This window comes from Caretta caretta, chromosome 9 (assembly GCF_965140235.1).
Source record: "Caretta caretta isolate rCarCar2 chromosome 9, rCarCar1.hap1, whole genome shotgun sequence".
Classification (NCBI taxonomy): Eukaryota; Metazoa; Chordata; order Testudines; family Cheloniidae; genus Caretta; species Caretta caretta.
This window is the reverse complement of record NC_134214.1, coordinates 24273286-24291228: the sequence shown is the minus strand read 5'-3', so window position 1 is coordinate 24291228 and position 17943 is coordinate 24273286. Positions and strand designations below refer to the sequence as shown.

Sequence of the window (17943 nt, the reverse complement as noted above, 5' to 3'; positions counted from 1 at the left end):
AGGTGATAATATAAATGGAAATAGTCATAAGTGAAGAGCCACGGCTATTGCTCCCACTAAATGTTTGTGCACAAAAGAGAACTTGCACATGCAAATAGGCAGCTGTCTGCACAATTACCTGGTTTTGTATGCAAATTGTAATTTGCATATGCATATATATTTGTATTTGTAAATATAGGCAGATTTTGCAAAGCAGTTTTAGAGGCTGCTTTGCAAATCTGGCCTAGGAACCCTGGTAAATAAAAGCTGTGGCAGTAACATTTAGGAAACAGATATTAAGAAAAATAAAATGCCCTATGTGGCTAAAATTCCCAATGAATCTCTCATATTCTTTGCTGAGATACAGCCAGCCTTCTGATCCTCCAACACATTGCAGCAAGATGATGGGATAAGAAAAAAAGAATCATCCTGGCCTCGATAGAGAGGTCTAAGGATAAAAGCAGTTTGTGTTCCAGGTTCATACTTTTATCCTCACTCCAACTATCAAAGCACATTTCTTCCAAGATGTCAGAGGACTTAAATCCAGACAGAATAACATTTTTAAGCTCTAGCTAGGGACTCATGCTCAAAGTTGCTGATTGCCTACAACTCCAACGGAAATCAAAAGAGCTGTGAGTACTTGGTATCTCTGAAAATCAGCCTCTAGGTTCAGATTTCTGTGCTAATTTCAACTTTATCACCCATTGCAAGAAAAGTCAGTTGTGCAAGTATTAGACTCAATGGTGACAGCTGAAAATAGGTTTACGAAACTCACAAGTAATGGTGTGTTCAGTGTTAGTTTACAGCAGCAGGTAAAGAACATAGTATCTGACTCAGAGCAGGTTATGTACAGCCTATGTTCACAGAACCTTCACTATTTGTCTTCAACACTGTTGTCGAACTGGGCTTTCTAGGGATGCCAACCTCCATGATACACTGAAGAAGGAATTATAGTAATTCATCTCCAACACCTTTATAATCTACTGGAAAGAAAGTATTTAATCTTGTCCTATCTCCAAGCCTTTGGGGACTATCATGAACCCAGTAGGCCATCCTGGGAGCAACTCCATTGGTTTCCATGAAAATGCACCAGTGATAAGTTAGGCCCAATATATTTTAATCTAAATTTATTTTCCAGGTCATTGGTTTGATCCTTTAGGGCCTTATAGTTCTTCATATTCTCAATTGACACAGCAGTGTGTTCATAGACTGTTTCCACCTTATCTTCAGTTTTTCTCTTAGCATATCGATCTCTGAAATTGAAATCACTCAAGTCCTACTCTATCAAAATAGCCTGAATTGCACCTTAGCATTTACCCATTTCTCCTCAGGCCATGCCCATGATTTGAAACCTAAACAAACTGGCCAAACATTGACCTATTAGAAGCCACATAAAATAAAGGATCCTTTGCAAAGCTGAATGTTTTTCTGGCTTTGTACTATCTTTGCATTTGCAAGAAACATTCAAAAATACACTATGGACCCTTTCTCTCATCAAACCAAAGACACAAATCTTTTAAGAGAATAATGATTAAAGCAGACCAAAATGTTTTATTTGAAACTTTTTTCCACATGAAAATGGCCTTTTTGGAAATGACTGGGCTTTGAAATCTCTCTGCAAATGTTACTGTCTGGAAGAGGTTTTCGTTTGTTGCTTTTAGCAAAAGGGTAAAATGAGATACTACCACCACCACCACAATATAATCACATATATACACTTCAGCCTGTATCAAGTCACCTTAAAAGGATAGGCAAAAATAGCTTGGAATGCTGAATTTTATTACATAAACTGCTTTACTTTGGAGGGGTTAACATTCTAGATTAGCTGCTTATGTAACAATGTGAAGAAAATGTATATATATATATATATATATATATATACATATACACTCATGCTAAAAATAGTGATACAGGCCAGTTTTTGTGTACCAGTTGTTAGGATATAGATATTCAGGCCTGTCTGTAAAGGCCTATACTCTAAGAATTTAGGTGTATTCTTATCACTTAGCTAGTTGTAGAGGTATAAAAGAAAGAAAGAGAATCAAAATCACTGTCTGCTGGTGTAAGGTCCTTCTCTTACTGTGACAGTCTGAGGCCCTGTTCTTAGGCTAACACCTCTGGCTAAGCAGCAGAGGCAGCCATAAGCTGGGAAGCAAATGGTCAGATCCTCACATTCCGAACTAGTCACATTGAAATAAGGTGCTATTGGGCTGTTAGGAATACAATCCTCTCCTGATAATGCCTATCACCTCCAGAGAAAGGGAAGTGCCTAGAAGATGTAAAAGGAAACTTAGTGTGATAGCATCCTGTCTGGCAAGAACTCACTTATCAATAGCTGGGATGTGAAATCCTCATTTCTTTGTTGTTCTATCACTGTAGTCCCCATTTCCCTATTTTTTTTCTGTATAATCTCTGTCTGGTTCTGTGATTGTTTCTGTCTGCTGTATAATTAATTTTGCTGGGTGTAAACTAATTAAGGTGGTGGGATATAATTGGTTAAATAATCATGTTACAATATGTTAGGATTGGTTAGTTAAATTTGAGGAAAATGATTGGTTAAGGATAGCTAAGTAGAACTCAAGTTTTACTATATAGCCTGCAGTCAATCAGGAAGTGGGGGGGGGGGTGAAATGGGAACAGGGAATAGGGGTGGGGAAATTGGAATCATGTTAGGTAAGGGTAGGAATGGGAACAGGGACACAGGTAAGGATCTGTGGTGTCAGAGCTGGGAAGGGGGACACTAAGGAAGGAAACTGGAATCATGCTTGCTGGAAGTTCACCCCAATAAACATCGAATTGTTTGCACCTTTGGACTTCGGGTATTGTTGCTCTCTGTTCATGCAAGAAGGACCAGGGAAGTAAGTGGGTGAAGGAATAAGCCCCCTAACACTAGTGTCTGTCAGATTAGTTTCTCAATATCATTTGTTACCAATATCATCTAACAATAAAACATGCTGCAAAATATAGAATTTGCTATGTAAATTAGATGTATGTTCAAAAGGAGCCTCTTTCACCATATTAGCTCTAAACTAAAGTCATCTTTGGAAAGATATTCACTTTATAGCAATGAGTTGAGTTGCTTTGAGCTACTTTGTTGCCAATGGTAATTGTCTAGGGGCCTGATCTTGCAGCCATTACTCACTTGAGCGATCCCAGCAGTAGCTAAAACCACTGAATCCACAGGGACTACTCCCACTAATCAGGTTTGTTTCTTATCACTTTGTTTGGTTCTGTGATAAACAGGCTGAGTACCTTTGCATTTCAAAGCCAGATGCAAATGCTCAGGGTTAGACAGGCTGACAGTTTTACAGATACGTGGTTGCCTCTCTGCTTTCCCTTTCTTTAGCTTGTGCTACAGCTACATTGATGCACTGAAGCCACTCTTCAGCATTCTTCTCGTCTTTGGCCTTGAAAACATAGGTCTTATTGTTGGTGAAGATTTCAAAGGCCCGAGGAAGGCTGCGGTCCCTGCGCTTCTTGGCCACAACTTTTACACTCTGTACCTTACTGAGTTCAATGGGGCAGTCATCTGGATCATCTTTCTGAAACACAGGAGGTGGGGGATGGAGCACAACAGTCAGTTCAGAGGGAAAACTTTTGTTGATCCTACAAAGTAGCTACATCCATAGCTTTAGGCTGTGCAACCCTTACTCACTTTGGGGAGCACTGAGGCTGGGATTTGCAAAGGAGCCTAAAGGAGTTCGGTTCCTAACTCCCATTGAATTTCAACAGGATTTGGGTGCCACATTCCCTTAGAAAATCCTGCCTCAATCATGTAACTAATCCAGTTAGGGCTACTTGTGCAAGGATTGCACAGTAGCCCATGAGCTTTCCTACCTTAGCATTGGAACATGTTACTCCCACCCTTTTGCAAAGGGTTGACATCCTCCACCAATATAGGATTGTGATAATGCCCCCTCCCAATCCCATCTCCCAATGTTAATGGTTGTGAAAGGTGCCTGAATGACACACCGGGAAACTGAAGTACTCCATGAATTCACAGCCCAGACAGCAAAGGTGCACACTTCCCTACACTGCCTGTGGATGTGTCTCACTGTGCCCTGGAGGGACCAAGAGGAGCAAAGGCTCTACGCATATTCAGTTGCTGAGCTCTCTATTCAGCCATTCTCTCTGCTGAGACTGCCAATGGTTCTTTATACATTCAATGCACTTTGCAAACATTAATTGGTTCAGAAGCAAAGAATCCTGTGGCACATTATAGACTAACAGATGTATTGGAGCATAAGCTTTCGTGGGTGAATACCCACTTCGTCGGATGCATGTACATTAATTTGGTTCATCTCTCAATCATGCCTGTGAGGTTGGGTGTTGTAAATATTTTCGCAAAATGTTGGAAATAAATTTCCCCAATAATTTTATGAAGGTTGACCATGACTGTTTCCACACATAGGGGGGCAGATTTATATGAATATGTTTAAGGATTGTACAGTTCACAAAGCCCTGAATATGTTCGTTGTATACATATGAATAGGTCAATGAAATAGTAGCACCATTTTATAAGTAGGGAAAATAGGTAGGGAGGGATAAGTTATCTTAACTGATGGAAAAACCTGCAGGAGGGCATGGAGATTCCTAGCTAGCATCCTCTCAGGGATGAGGGATTTGCAAGCTCATGGAATAGGCAGGGACTGTGGCCTTCTGACAAGGAATCTAGTCCCCAACCCAAGAGATGTGGCATCAGCATGGAGTGCCTGTTCCTCAACCACCAAAGCATGGCTCACTGCAGAGCTGTATTGCCACTGCCTGAACTTCATCCCTTCTTCTAGCCAGGTAGAGGCTGGTGCACAGGGGTTAATGTTGCAATGAGCACCATTAATTCTCACTGAATGGCCAGGGGGCAGTGACAGGCAGAATGGCTGTACCCTCTATGTAGACCCTTTAAAGGGTGTGGAATCAGACCAGGGGGTATCCATTGTGGTGAGGATAAAGAAGGTGTTGGGAGGAGGCCATGGGGAAGTAGCCCAGGGAGTTGTTCCAGGAGGCACTCGAGACAGCTGCATTCCACAGGGCCCTGGGCTGGAACCCGGAGTAGAGGGCTGGCCCGGGTTCCCCCCAAATCCTCCCAACTCCTGGTCAGACACAGCGGAGTCGACCTGGACTGTGGGTTCAGAAAAACGGCCAAGCTGAAGGCTGCCGTGAAGCTCCAAGGCGAGCAAATCAGCCAATAAGCGCAAGACCCACCAAGGTAGAGCAGGAACTTTGTCACACCATGGAATTTACTCAGGCACCACACTGGGACTAAAGACTGTGGAGATGAATCATCCATTTTTCCATGGTGTCCCAGGCGAGGCACACCAGTGATAGACCTGAAACGAAAGCCTGGATCTGAACACCCATGAACCTTGTGGGAGTTCAAATCCAAGGGCTTGAACATCCAAGTTTATCTATACAAACTAGCTTTTGTTCTCATTATAAGCTACACATTAACACTAGATGTGACCTCACATTACTAAGGAGAGTTGGGTTTTAGTACCTCAGGCAGATTTTTGTATATAGGACCCACTGTAGTTTTCATGGACATGGAGAGCAATGCATTTGTGCTTCTCAGATTTTGGCTTTTCTTTGCCTCCCTTTCACCCACTGGCCACATAATTGCTTGCACAGAGCAAATATTGTTAGCATGGTTAATTTTAAAGGGGAAAGGGTAGTGACAGGCTTACAGGAATATCCAGGCACAGCCAGCTGGCCATTTCACAATACTTCTTCTGTGTTTGGTTTATATTTTCAAATCCACAGTGAGGTAAATGGAGAACATCCACATAATACTATTCCTTGTTTAACAATTCAAGAGAAAGCGGGGGTGGGGTAGGATTTTAGTACTAAACCAGATACAAATACCTTCCAGTTCAAATAACTAGAAATAAATACCACATACAGCTGGACATGGATACCTAAAACTGACTTAACTAGCCATTACCTGTGACTGCGCAGCTTAATAGTATATACTCTATTGTAAACTGATGCGTAGATCACCTTGATGATCTGATCTGGGAAGGCCCATTGACTCCATGGACATACAGGCTTGGAGGGTTTGCAGGACTGGAACCCTCACTGTGTGGGGTGGTGAAAATCCCACCAAAATCTTTATTTTCTCCTATTTTAAAATTTTTATTTGGAATGATTTTGTATTCAAATGTAAAAGATTTCTAAAATGAAAAAGACAGACTAAATCTGGGTATTGGTAGCTTGTCAAGTCATGTAGTTAGGCCAGTCCTCACAACTGCAGATGTGCCTATCAGCTCATTAGCTATTTCACCAGTGCTGATGTTCATTTCTGTTTAAAAAAAAATCTCAGGCCCAGCACTACAGTTTGATGGGTGCTATGTAGCGTGCATTCTCCATGAGCAGACCATCTACGCAAAGATGCATTACTAAAACAGCACCTTTTCTGTGTGTTTCTCCCCTATCTCCAAGCAGTGGGAATGAAACTGGTGTTTTCCACAAAATGCACAGTGCTAAGTAACAGGATAAGACTGTTCACATCTGTTGGTTGTTCCCATTGTGGGAACAACATACAAAACAGTGTCATACACTGCCAGATCTAGTTTTGGGGCATGAGATCTCCTACCTCTTAGGGTTAGGGTGACCAGATGTCCCAATTTTAAAGGGACAGTCCCGATTTTGGGGTCTTTTTCTTACATAGGCTCCTATTACCCCCCATCCCCATCCTGATTTTTCACACTTGATGTCTGGTCACCCTACTTAGGGTGGACACCAACAGCATAGCCAGACCACCCCCTTCCTAGTCCTTTGGTTCATGATGCATTTCATGATGCATCCAGCACCAGCTGGCTTTGAGAGTCTTAACTCAGACATCAGTTACCTGAAACACTCTCATGAAACTTATATATCCTTGTAACGTCTGTCTCTACCTCCAACCCCACTTTCAGGTGCATGCAGTCAAATATTTTGACATTCCAAAACATCCAGCTCCCCAAATATGGCCAACACTCATGCTAGTCAGCCAATTATATTCTATTTGCCCAACACTATTATAGATACCCTTGCAGTCAGGGGACAACTATAAAAGTCTGCAATACCTATTCTCTCTCTAGAGATAGCCTTTCCAGAACTGAGTTGAGCCACACTGGTGAGGCTGCGCAGGGAAGCTTTCAATGCCATTCCTCATGCTGTACCCATGCTGAGGTTAAAGACAGGCCTTGAGTCTCTAGGGATATCAATCCAGTACCTTTGGCTAGCTCTAATTTCAGCAACAATGTAAAAGTAACAGGATATAACACAAATACTTGAAAAATACGCTTGCCTGAATGCAACTACTGTACCTTAAACCTGTCTAGTACTGTGCATTACCATTACAAACAGTTAAAACAGCTCAAAATTTTTGATTTTACCAGTTAAAAAGTAGTAAATTAATCTGTATGAAATATATAGCTGAGAAGAAACTGACATTCAACAACTTGATCTGCCACCTTCCTCTGTCTGAGAAACAATATACATTTCTTGCATTAACAAAAGAGAGCAGCAGTAAAACAATCTTAGGGGACTGATTTTCATCCAATAATCACATCCCATGGGAATTAGAGGCATTCTGATGTGCCTGTTGCTTTATTAGTGTAGGGCATCTAATTAACTCCCATTACATTGCATAGAGTTTTTTATAGGCCAATCAACTTGTGAGGAAGTTGACAATTATTCTGGCAAATTTTAAAAAGTAAACACCAACCAATAGTAAAATTGACTGGTCTTAAAAGTACAGATTAATTTGTCTTTAAAAACCCAACCAACACATTAGGAAATCAGTAGGGAGATGTTCTTTTATGAATAAACCTCTGATGGACTGCATTTGCCCAAGAAAGGCATAAGTGCATCATGGACAACTTTGTACTACCTCCATGAAAGGAACGGACTAAGCAGCCATTTTAGAGTTTAGAGTGCTTGATTTTGTTTATAGATGGTAATAAAAGTTCTTTAGAAGCAAAATTAAGCTTTAGGGTCAAAATTTCAGCCAGGCTCTGATAAGAGGCTGCTGTTATCTTGGAACTTCTCTGGAAGTGTTCCTGACACTAAACAAAAAAGACCATTTTGCATAGTATTTGGTAATGCCAATTGCTAATGGCTGAAGAAAGTAATTTTCCATTCAGAGTGTCTGATAAATAAGAAGCATTGAAATTAATTTTGCAGTGTTAGCTACACTAGGCCAAATTTCTCTCTCTTCTTCTGGTATAAATCCACTGAAATTTCAGAATAGATATTCTGGATTTATACACTGGGACAAGTGAGAGCAGAATTTAGCCCTTTATTGGGAGAAACAGAGAACTCTTACATTAGTATCCTACTTTCAGCAATACTTTGTATTTCCTTTCTGGTGATGATTCGAATGCTATAATGTCAGTATGGATTATTCAGTTAAACAAGAGAAATAGCCCACGTTTTATTTTATTTTATTTTATTTTATTTTTTAAAAAAGAGAATAGTGATTTTGTTTTGGGTACCCAGCTTGAAATATTTTAGAGGGCCCTGATTTTCAGAAAGTGCTGAGCACCTGTCCTGTGAAAAATCAAACCCCTCTAAAGTCTGTCAAGTTTGGCACCCAAAAATCACTGATCGCTTTTGAGAATCTAAGATGTAATTAATACTTTCCTTGCTGTTGTATTCCAGGCTTTTTGCAAATGGTTGCTTTTTAACCTATGCAGACTTCAGTTTCACTGTTGCTTATCCATACATTTACTTGAACAACAAAATTAAGAATCGCTAACCAGGACTGAAAGGCATTTAGGTTTTTTCTTCTTTTTTTTTATAACTCAGTGCAATTTCTTAAGGCATAGATGGATTAGTGACACAATAGCCTGGTACTAAATTAAACCTTCACCTTCGAAGGCACTTTTAGCCATAGGTCACCAACTAAGGGAATGTGAAAAGATTTTAAGAGTTGGTGGGCGCAAGCTACCTGTGTCACATGGGTGCAACTTCCATTGAAGCCAATAGGAGCTGCATCTTTTTATCTAAAACCCTAAGTATGGAGGGTGGGATTTTCAAAAGTGCTCAGCCTTTGCCTAACTCTGTTGCCACTGACTTCAAAAAGAAGAGCATTAGGCCAAAGCTGAGGGTCTTTGAATAGCCCACCCTTTGTCTCCACAGGAAGAGGCATAAGCCCTTCAACAGCTTAGACAAGCTTAGCCAGCAAACCATTGGCTGAAGTTAACAATGTAGTGTGAGGAGAAGATAGAATAATCATAGTCTTGAAAAGCCCAAGGGAGAGGGTAATGCTGGGGAGAGAAATGAGCAAACCAAACTGATGTTCTTCTAACTTACAGATTTTCCTTTGCGAAACAGAAGCTGATTGCCAGCGAGAGTGAAATAGCGAGTTTTCCACCTTTTGATAAACTTCCATCTAACTTGCTTTTCTTTCAGCTTGCCTTCAATCAGAGGTTGTCCATCTTGATTTACAACTAGTGAGGAAAGATATAATGAGGAAGTTATTCATTTCCTCTCTCTTATCTCAGAAGGAAGCACAATTTGTTCTCCAAACCAAAAATCAGTTTTGCAATGTTGCTATATAAACCACAAGACCACATTTCCCCTCTGCCTCAAAATATTCAGCCATCATTGAAGAAAGGTGTTACAGTCCCCTACTCATGAAGGATCCATTTTGTGTAGTAGGTCTCATGGCGTGGATGATCTATATAGTTCCCTCTTCCCTTCATCTTTTCTTCTCCTAACTCTTACTACTGTATATTCATCCCCCCCACTTCCTATTTCTACCCAACTTATTATCCAACCTCACAATACTTATTCATAATATTGTACAACGAAGCATATGCTTAACAGAATAACCAAAAAATAATCCACCAAATGCACCCAGAATGACCAAAGCAAACTCATGACCCTGTATGATTGATCTTTGCCCTCTTCTCCCCCAAATGACACCTATGCGCTCTGTTTTCTCCAGCTAAAACACTGTCATTTACCACCAACAGTATTTAACTCCCCCCAGATTACATCTTCACGTAACATGTATTTAAAAGATCAGTTTAAAAATGCTTGGAGTCTGACGTGAGAAATGCTACCTGCACTGGCCCACTCACATCTTATGGAAAAGTCCCATGGAATCTGATGGAAGATAACTTTCTAGGGTTATATTCCTGCTATAGAATTCTATAGGATGAATTGAAAACCCTCACAAAGGATAACATTCATTATTAAATCCAAATCATTTTTATTTTTAGAGTCATTTCCACAGAGACAATGAAAAGCCAGGACTAGGATTTTCAAAGGGACCTAAGGGAGTTAGGTACCTAAACCCCATTGGACATTAGCTCCTATCTTCCTTAGGTCCCTTATAAAATCCCAATCCAAAAATATATTAGGCACAATCCTGATGAAAGGGTGGTACATGAGCTAGAAGCCAGGAGACTGAGTCAAACACATCCAAAACACAGTTCTTTCTCTGCTGCCTTCTTGCTTTTGGGGGGGAAAGAGTTGTTTGCTACTCACTTCCTCTACTGCTTATGTAGTTCAAGTCACTGTCTACCCTTACATTTTTAAGAGAACCCTATTGGTTTATTCATCATTAACTGCTTTAGGTCCTTCCATAAGGGAGGCCACAAAGTCATTTAATATTAACATAAAATGCTGTGAAAAATAATCCTCTCACTTTGGACAAACCAAGAATTACCTAGATCCTGTTCCAGCTTATATGCAGCCAAATCTCATGGCACCAATGTTGGTAATGTGATATTTTCAATCACTTACATCTGCCTAAAATAATAAAATTATTCCAACACCTAGAACACAACTGCTGGAGCAGTGCAACACAAGACAGACCCTGGACACCTAATGTTTACCTTTCTCCCTCAGTAACAGTTCGGCACTTAACTACTTCCAAACCCATTGCTAAGTGTGGACTTCTGATCTCATGACCAAGGATTTAGAGTTTCAGAAAGGTGGTATGTATAGTTTTTTTTAAAAAACAGACACATTCTTGCCTCTCAAGTGGAACTCATTAAGGGGAAGTAAATAAAGCTGGATATTAAGATACAGCATTTGAAGTCTTTATTATAGATGCATAGATTTTAAGGCCAGAGAGGAGCAGTATAATCACTTGTGTGATCCTATTTTTAATTCTATATAAATATAGCATTATATGAGTAAAGTGCAATAATAGACAGTGTATATTCAATAAAAAGAGGGGTGCCCTTGGCTGCTCCATCTTCAACTCAGCTGGTTTCCAGATCAGTGAACCCCTGTAGTGAACCATGGTGTGCACAAAAGGCTACTAGTTATGGTTGTCAATCCAGATTACTTTTAAGGGAAACAACCAAAGAAAGAACATATATAAAGTTTCTAGTGAGGGAAATATTGTTCCCTCTCCATCACACAATGGTTTCATTATCTAGGTTTAAAAAATCACTTTGATTATTTAAAGCATGGGATGGATGTTAAAGATTATTATTTGTTTCAAAGTGCCTCAGATTCTCATTTATAAATGTGCCTATATTTATAAGGCCATGTATATCCTTCACCCTCTGCCCACAATGTCCATTGAGGTTATATGTCCATTGACTGTGACAGGCTGAATATCAGTGGGAGATGCGCAGGATTTCAGGATTTGACACGGCTTTCAGACAGTAGACTCACAAAGAGGAACGTTCTAACACAAAAACCAAATGAATGAACAATCCACCCTGACTTAAAAAACAGCTAGCCCGGGTGTTAGGAGTTACTGCTTGTCATTCTAAAGCACACCAGGCTACATTATGACTCTAGGTACAGCCCTGAGAGAAGGGTGGTGTTTCAACAGCATCACCTCAGGAACAGCCCCAATAGGGGCTGTGCATCACAGGCACACATCAGAGTCACAGTTCCTTCCCTGATGCCACCCTTTTTCTGGGTAGAGGAGTGGGGAAATGGCAATAATTTGCTGCTGTCTTATACCAGTGGAAAGTTATGACTGCCACTTTGCCACACTGGTTTAGCTGACCACTGGCCAGTGTTTACGGAGAAAGAGACTATGTTCAACCCATTCCTCACCCCTTCCTGCCCACCTACTCCAGGATATGTGTGTGTGTGTTTGGAGGGGAGTCAGTGGGTATAGAGTCCCTTGTTACTTGTATGTATAAGGACCCATTGTTTAGGTAGCCCATGTTGGTGTGCCAGAGGAGTTCTTACTCCCCTACGCTCCCTTGCATGGGTGCATAGTCAGAGTCACCATTTAGCCCACAGAAAACAGACATGGCAACTCTGAGGACATCCTTTGGAGTTTCTGAGAAGGCTTAACTCTATATCTATACAACTCTATTTACTGTCTGGTTCCTGAAAGACAAACAAAACATTAAAAATGTAATTCTTTAGAGTTAGCCCAAGAATGGATATTTTTCTCCAGCACGGCTAATGTTGTCCAAGGGGGCTCCCACCCCTTGCACTCCAGCTGCTGTGAAACGAGGTTTTCTTTGTTGTATTATTGTAATTACTTTATGAAAGCCTCTAAAGGTAGTGAATAGCAAACAACTCTTTCCCCAAATTCTTCCCCCATTCTCAGTTTAAACTGACAAGATAAATGTTAGGCTTCCTTTCATCAGTGAAAAAAAAATGATTCATTCCAGATTATCCGATTTAGTATGTAATGAGGCAAAATGTTTTAGGACACAAATAATAAAAATCTGGGTGCCAAATTTCTACTCACGCATGAAGAGCTAACTATATGTCTCTGGTTAAAACTGTTTCTTTCTCATTGCTCACCCCAATGCTCCACATTCCTCAACTATACTTTGCATCTCTTTGTGTCAGGTCACGTTATGTTGAATTCTTTCATGTCATATTTGATGTGTTGTGAGACATGACCTGACACAAGACAAAGTGAAACAAAGCCATTCCTCCCCGCTGCCTAACCTTCTGTCGTTGCAAATGTTTATGCAGAAAAACTTTGTTTGCTTCTGCACCCAGGTCATCTGAATTTCTCTAGATTAATGGTGTCACATTTTTTAATTTACACCTTTGTAATAGCCCCTAACTTTATTACAGATGCGTGCGCACACACACACACACACACACTTTTGTACTGCAAATCTCTTGAGAGACAATGAAAAAGTGAGCTATTACTCCTAATTTTTCATAGAACTAAATGCATTTTAGCAGCTGAGAGAAATAAATGCAGCCCAACCATGACTTACGTGAACTCAGCTGTCATTTGCTTGGGTAGAGCTATAAAACTGCAGTACTTTCAGGGGATTGGCTTTTACTAGTGTGGGCAATTTTGGAAAGAATCTGCAATTTATGCATGGATGCCAATACAAAGTGGGATGGGAGTAAAGGAAATGCATAATACTATCAAGAGTTGAAGTGATTAAAGCCAGGGGTGGCGAGATCTTTACAATATGTAGGCATCGTGGGTTGTTGCAAATTGGTAGCTCTAAACAGTTTTTCCTATATATCTTCCCTGTTTCTCATCCCACTGATGCTAGCTGCTTTCAGCCTTCCCTCTGTTTTCATGTTCACTTTCCATCCACATGCAGTTCAGTTTTACTGGCCTGAACATTCACGAAAGCGATGTCAGATTTCCAGGTGTAAGTACTGGTGCAACCTGAATTTTAAATGCAAAGGTGTGAGTTCTTGCTATAAGAGAACATGCACACTCCTTCACCAAGCATATTTGTAAAGACTGATGTGGACACTGGCCACACATTTGATCCAGGCTCCAAATGTTTGTTTTTTTACCCTGAGGATCACTAAATCCATATTCACCCTTACAAACTTGCTGTTTGTTGAGTTAATTAGATATTAATTAACTCAAGGTAAAAAGTTCTAGAGAAATGAAGGAACATCCATGCAACTCATCTGACCAATCACAACTAACCAACCCTTAAATAGTGATGCAAGAACGGCCCATGTTCACATTTTTCAAACTCTGTATACAAATATTGTCAAAGACTGCTGAGTAAATACATTGGCGTAAATTGCAATCCACTCCTGGATTTTCCCCTGCAGAGAAAGGCTGTATTTGTCACATAAACCATGCACTGTAAATGATTTGTTCACCTGGAACCCTTCAAATTCTGATGGCACTGTCTCTTTCATCAGAACCAGACAGTATGGTCATTTCAGCCTGAGTCTGTGGCTCAGATGAGAACTAGTTCATTGAAGCTGGATCTGGTGATGCTGGTTGGGTGGGGGAAAATAACCAGGGGACACAGCAAAGACTATGGGCCTGACTGTAGTCCATGAAGTCTGCTTTATGCCCATCCCCCAGTACAATGCACAACCAGACCCCTTGATGTGCCTGGCGGAAGATTTGTGTGGCATGCGGGAATCTTTCCATGGCTTAGGGCAATGGTGCCTGCCCCTTCCCAACCCCTTCTCCTGGCTCCCAGCATAGGAGACATGGCCAGAGGAAAGGGCCATGCACCCTCAGTTTCCCCTTGATACCCAAATAACCACAATGGACTTGAGTGCTCTTTCATCTTTGCTTGGCAAGGAGGTTTCATAGATATTACAGTCAGAAGGGACCATTATGATCTAGTCTGACCTCCTGCACAAGGCAGGCCACAGAATCTCAACCACCCACTCCTGCAATAAACCTCTCACCTATGTCTGAGCTATTGAAGTCCTCAAATAATGGTTTAAAGACTTCAAGGTGCAGAGAATCCTCCAGCAAGTGACCCGTGCCCCATGCTACAGAGGAAGACGAAAAACCTACAGGGCCTCTTCCAATCTGCCCTGGAGGAAAATTCCTTCCCGACCCCAAATATGATGATCAGCTGAACCCTGAGCATGTGGGCAAGATTCACCAGCCAGATACCCAGGAAAGAATTCTCTGTAATAACTCAGATCCCACCCCATCTAACATCCTATCACAGGCCATTGGGCCTATTTACCATGAATAGTTAAAGATCAATTAATTGCCAAAATCATGTTATCCCATCATACCATCTCCTCCATAAATTTATCGAGATTAATCTTGAAGCCAGATAGGTCTTTTGCCCCAACTGCTTCCCTTGGAAGGCTGTTCCAGAACTTCACTCCTCTGATGGTTAGAAACGTTCATCTAATTTCAAGTCTAAATTTCCCAATGGCCAGTTTATATCCATTTGTTCTTGTGTCCACATTGGTACTGAGCTTAAATAATTCTTCTCCCTCTCCGATATTTATCCCTCTGATATATTTATAGAGAGCAATCATATCTCCCCTCAGCCTTCTTTTGGGTAGGCTAAACAAGCCAAGCTCCTTGAGTCTCCTTTCATAAGACAGGTTCTCCATTCCTCGGATCATCCTAGTAGCCCTTCTCTGTACCTGTTCCAGTTTGAATTCATTCTTCTTAAACATGGGAAACCAGAACTGTACACAGTATTTCAGATGAGGTCTCACCAGTGCCTTGTATAATGGTACTAACACCTCCTTATCTCTACTGGAAATACCTCGCCTGATGCATCCCAAGACCGCATTAGCTTTTTTCACAGCCATATCACATTGGTGGCTCATAGTCATCCTGTGGTCAACCAATACTCCAAGGTCCTTCTCCTCCTCCGTCACTTCTAATTGATGCGTCCCCAGCTTATAACTAAACTTCTTGTTATTAATCCCTAAATGCATGACCTTACACTTCTATTAAATTTCATCCTATTACTATTACTCCAGTTTACAAGGTCATCCCGGTCCTTCTCTAAATTGGCAATATCTCCCAGCTTTGTATCATCCGCAAACTTTATTAGCACACTTCCACTTTTTGTGCCGAGATCAATAATAAAAAAATTAAAGAAGATTGGCCCCAAAACCGATCCCTGAGAAACTCCACTGGCAACCTCCCACCAGCATGACGGTTCACCTTTCAATATGACCTGCTGTAGTCTCCCCTTTAACCAATTCCTAATCTACCTTTCAATTTTCATATTGATCCCCATCTTTTCCAATTTAACTAATAATTCCCCATGTGGCACCGTATCAAACGCCTTAACGAAATCTAGGTAAATTAGGTCCACTGCATTTCCTTTGTCTAAAAAAAATCTGTTACTTTCTCAAAGAAGGAGATCAGGTTGGTTTGGCACGATCTACCTTTTGTAAAACCATGTTGTATTTTGTCCCATTTACCATTGACCTCAATGTCCTTAACGACTTTCTCCTTCAAAATTTTTTCCAAGACCTTGCACATTATTGATGTCAAACTAACAGGCCTGTAGTTACTTGGATCACTTTTTCCTCCTTTCTTAAAACTAGGAACTATGTTAGCAATTCTCCAGTCATACAGTACAACCCCTGAGTTTACAGATTCATTAAAAATTAGTTCTTATGGGCTTGTGTCATAAATATAAAGGGAAGGGTAAACACCTTTAAATCCCTCCTGGCCAGAGGAAAAACCCTTTCACCTGTAAAGGGTTAAGAAGCTAGGATAAACCTCGCTGGCACCTGCCCAAAATGACCAATGAGGAGACAAGATACTTTCAAAGCTGGAGGCGGGTTGGGGTGTGTGTGTGTGTGGAAACAAAGGGCTCTCTGTCTGTGTGATGCTTTTGCCGGGAACAGAAAAGAAATGGAGTCTTAGAACTTAGTAAGTAATCTAGCTAGATATGTGTTAGATTCTGCATTATTTAAATGGCTGATAAAATAGCTGTGCTGAATGGAATGTATATTCCTGTTTTTGTGTCTTTTTGTAACTTAAGGTTTTGCCTAGAGGGATTCTCTATGTTTTGAATCTGATTACCCTGTAAGGTATTTACCATCCTGATTTTACAGAGGTGATTCTTTTACTTTTTCTTCAATTAAAATTCTTTTAAGAATGCTGATTGTTTTTTCATTGTTCTTAAAGATCCAAGGGTTTGGGTCTGTGTTCACCTATGCAAAATGGTGAGGATTTTTATCAAGCCTTCCCCAGGAAAGGGGGTGTAGGGTTTGGGGAGGATTTTGGGGGGAAAGACGTTTCCAAGCAGGCTCTTTCCTGGTTATATATCTGTTAGATGCTTGGTAGTGGCAGCAATAAAGTACAAGGGCAAAAGGTAAAATAGTTTGTACCTTGGGGAATTTTTAACCTAAGCTGGTAAAAATAAGCGTAGGAGGTTTTCATACAGGTCCCCAGATCTGTACCCTAGAGTTCAGAGTGGGGAAGGAACCTTGACAGCTTGCAATTTCATGTGCCAATTCCTTTAATATTCTTGGATGAAGATTATCTGGGCCCCCCGATTTAGTCCCATTAAGCTGTTCGAGTTTTGCTTCTACCTCAGATATCTACCATATCTACCTCCATATCCTCATTCCCATTTGTCATGCTACCATTATCCCTAAGATCGTCATTAACCTCATTAAAGACTGAGGAAAAGTATTTGTTTAGATATTGGGCCATGCCTAGATTATCCTTAACCTCCACTCCATCCTCAGTGTTTAGCAGTCCCACTTCTTTCTTTGTTTTCTTCTTATTTATATGGTTATAGAACCTTTTACTATTGGTTTTAATTCCCTTTGCAAGGTCCAACTCTACTTGACTTTTAGCCAGTCTCACTTTATCCCTACATGTTCTGACCTCAACAAGGTAGCTTTCCTTGCTGATCCCTCCCATATTCCACTCTCTGTATGCTTTCTGCTTTTTCCTAATCACCTCTCTGAGATGCTTGCTCATCCAGCTTGGTCTACAACTCCTGCCTATGAATTTTTTCCCCTTTCTTGGGATGCAAGCTTCTGATAGCTTCTGCAGCTTTGACTTGAAGTAATCCCAGGCCTCCTCTGCCTTTAAATCCATAAGTTCTTCAGTCCAATCCACTTCCCTAACTAATTTCCTTAATTTTTGAAAGTCAGCCCTTTTGAAAATCAAAAACCCTAGTCGCAGATTTATTTTTGTTTATCCTTCTGTTCAGTTTGAACTGAATTAGGGATCACTTGAACCAAGGTTGTCCCCTACAACCATTTCTTCTATGAAGTCCTCACTACTCACCAAAACCAAATCTAAAATGGCATCCCCTCTAGTCGGTTCAGCAACTACTTGATGAAGGAATCCATCTGCTA

The 17943-nt window shown here is 40.7% G+C and overlaps 1 protein-coding gene across 11 annotated transcripts in view; it reads right to left on the bottom strand.

Annotated features, from left to right (window-relative positions):
* Window positions 1–17943, bottom strand: part of VEPH1 (ventricular zone expressed PH domain containing 1) — a 180998-nt gene that overhangs the window by 23692 nt on the left and 139363 nt on the right. For 7 of the 11 annotated variants that reach the window (XM_048864324.2, XM_075132158.1, XM_048864320.2 and 4 more), the window contains 2 exons: window positions 9274–9410; window positions 761–3521 (listed from right to left, as the gene is read on the bottom strand). In XM_048864324.2, coding sequence (XP_048720281.1) covers window positions 3285–3521; window positions 9274–9410 — 374 coding nt within the window. In that variant the 3' untranslated portion in view covers window positions 761–3284. Of the gene's footprint in view, window positions 1–760; window positions 3522–9273; window positions 9411–17943 lie in introns of those variants that run through there. The other 4 variants (XM_075132160.1, XM_048864325.2, XM_075132159.1 and 1 more) reach the window with 2 other exon arrangements.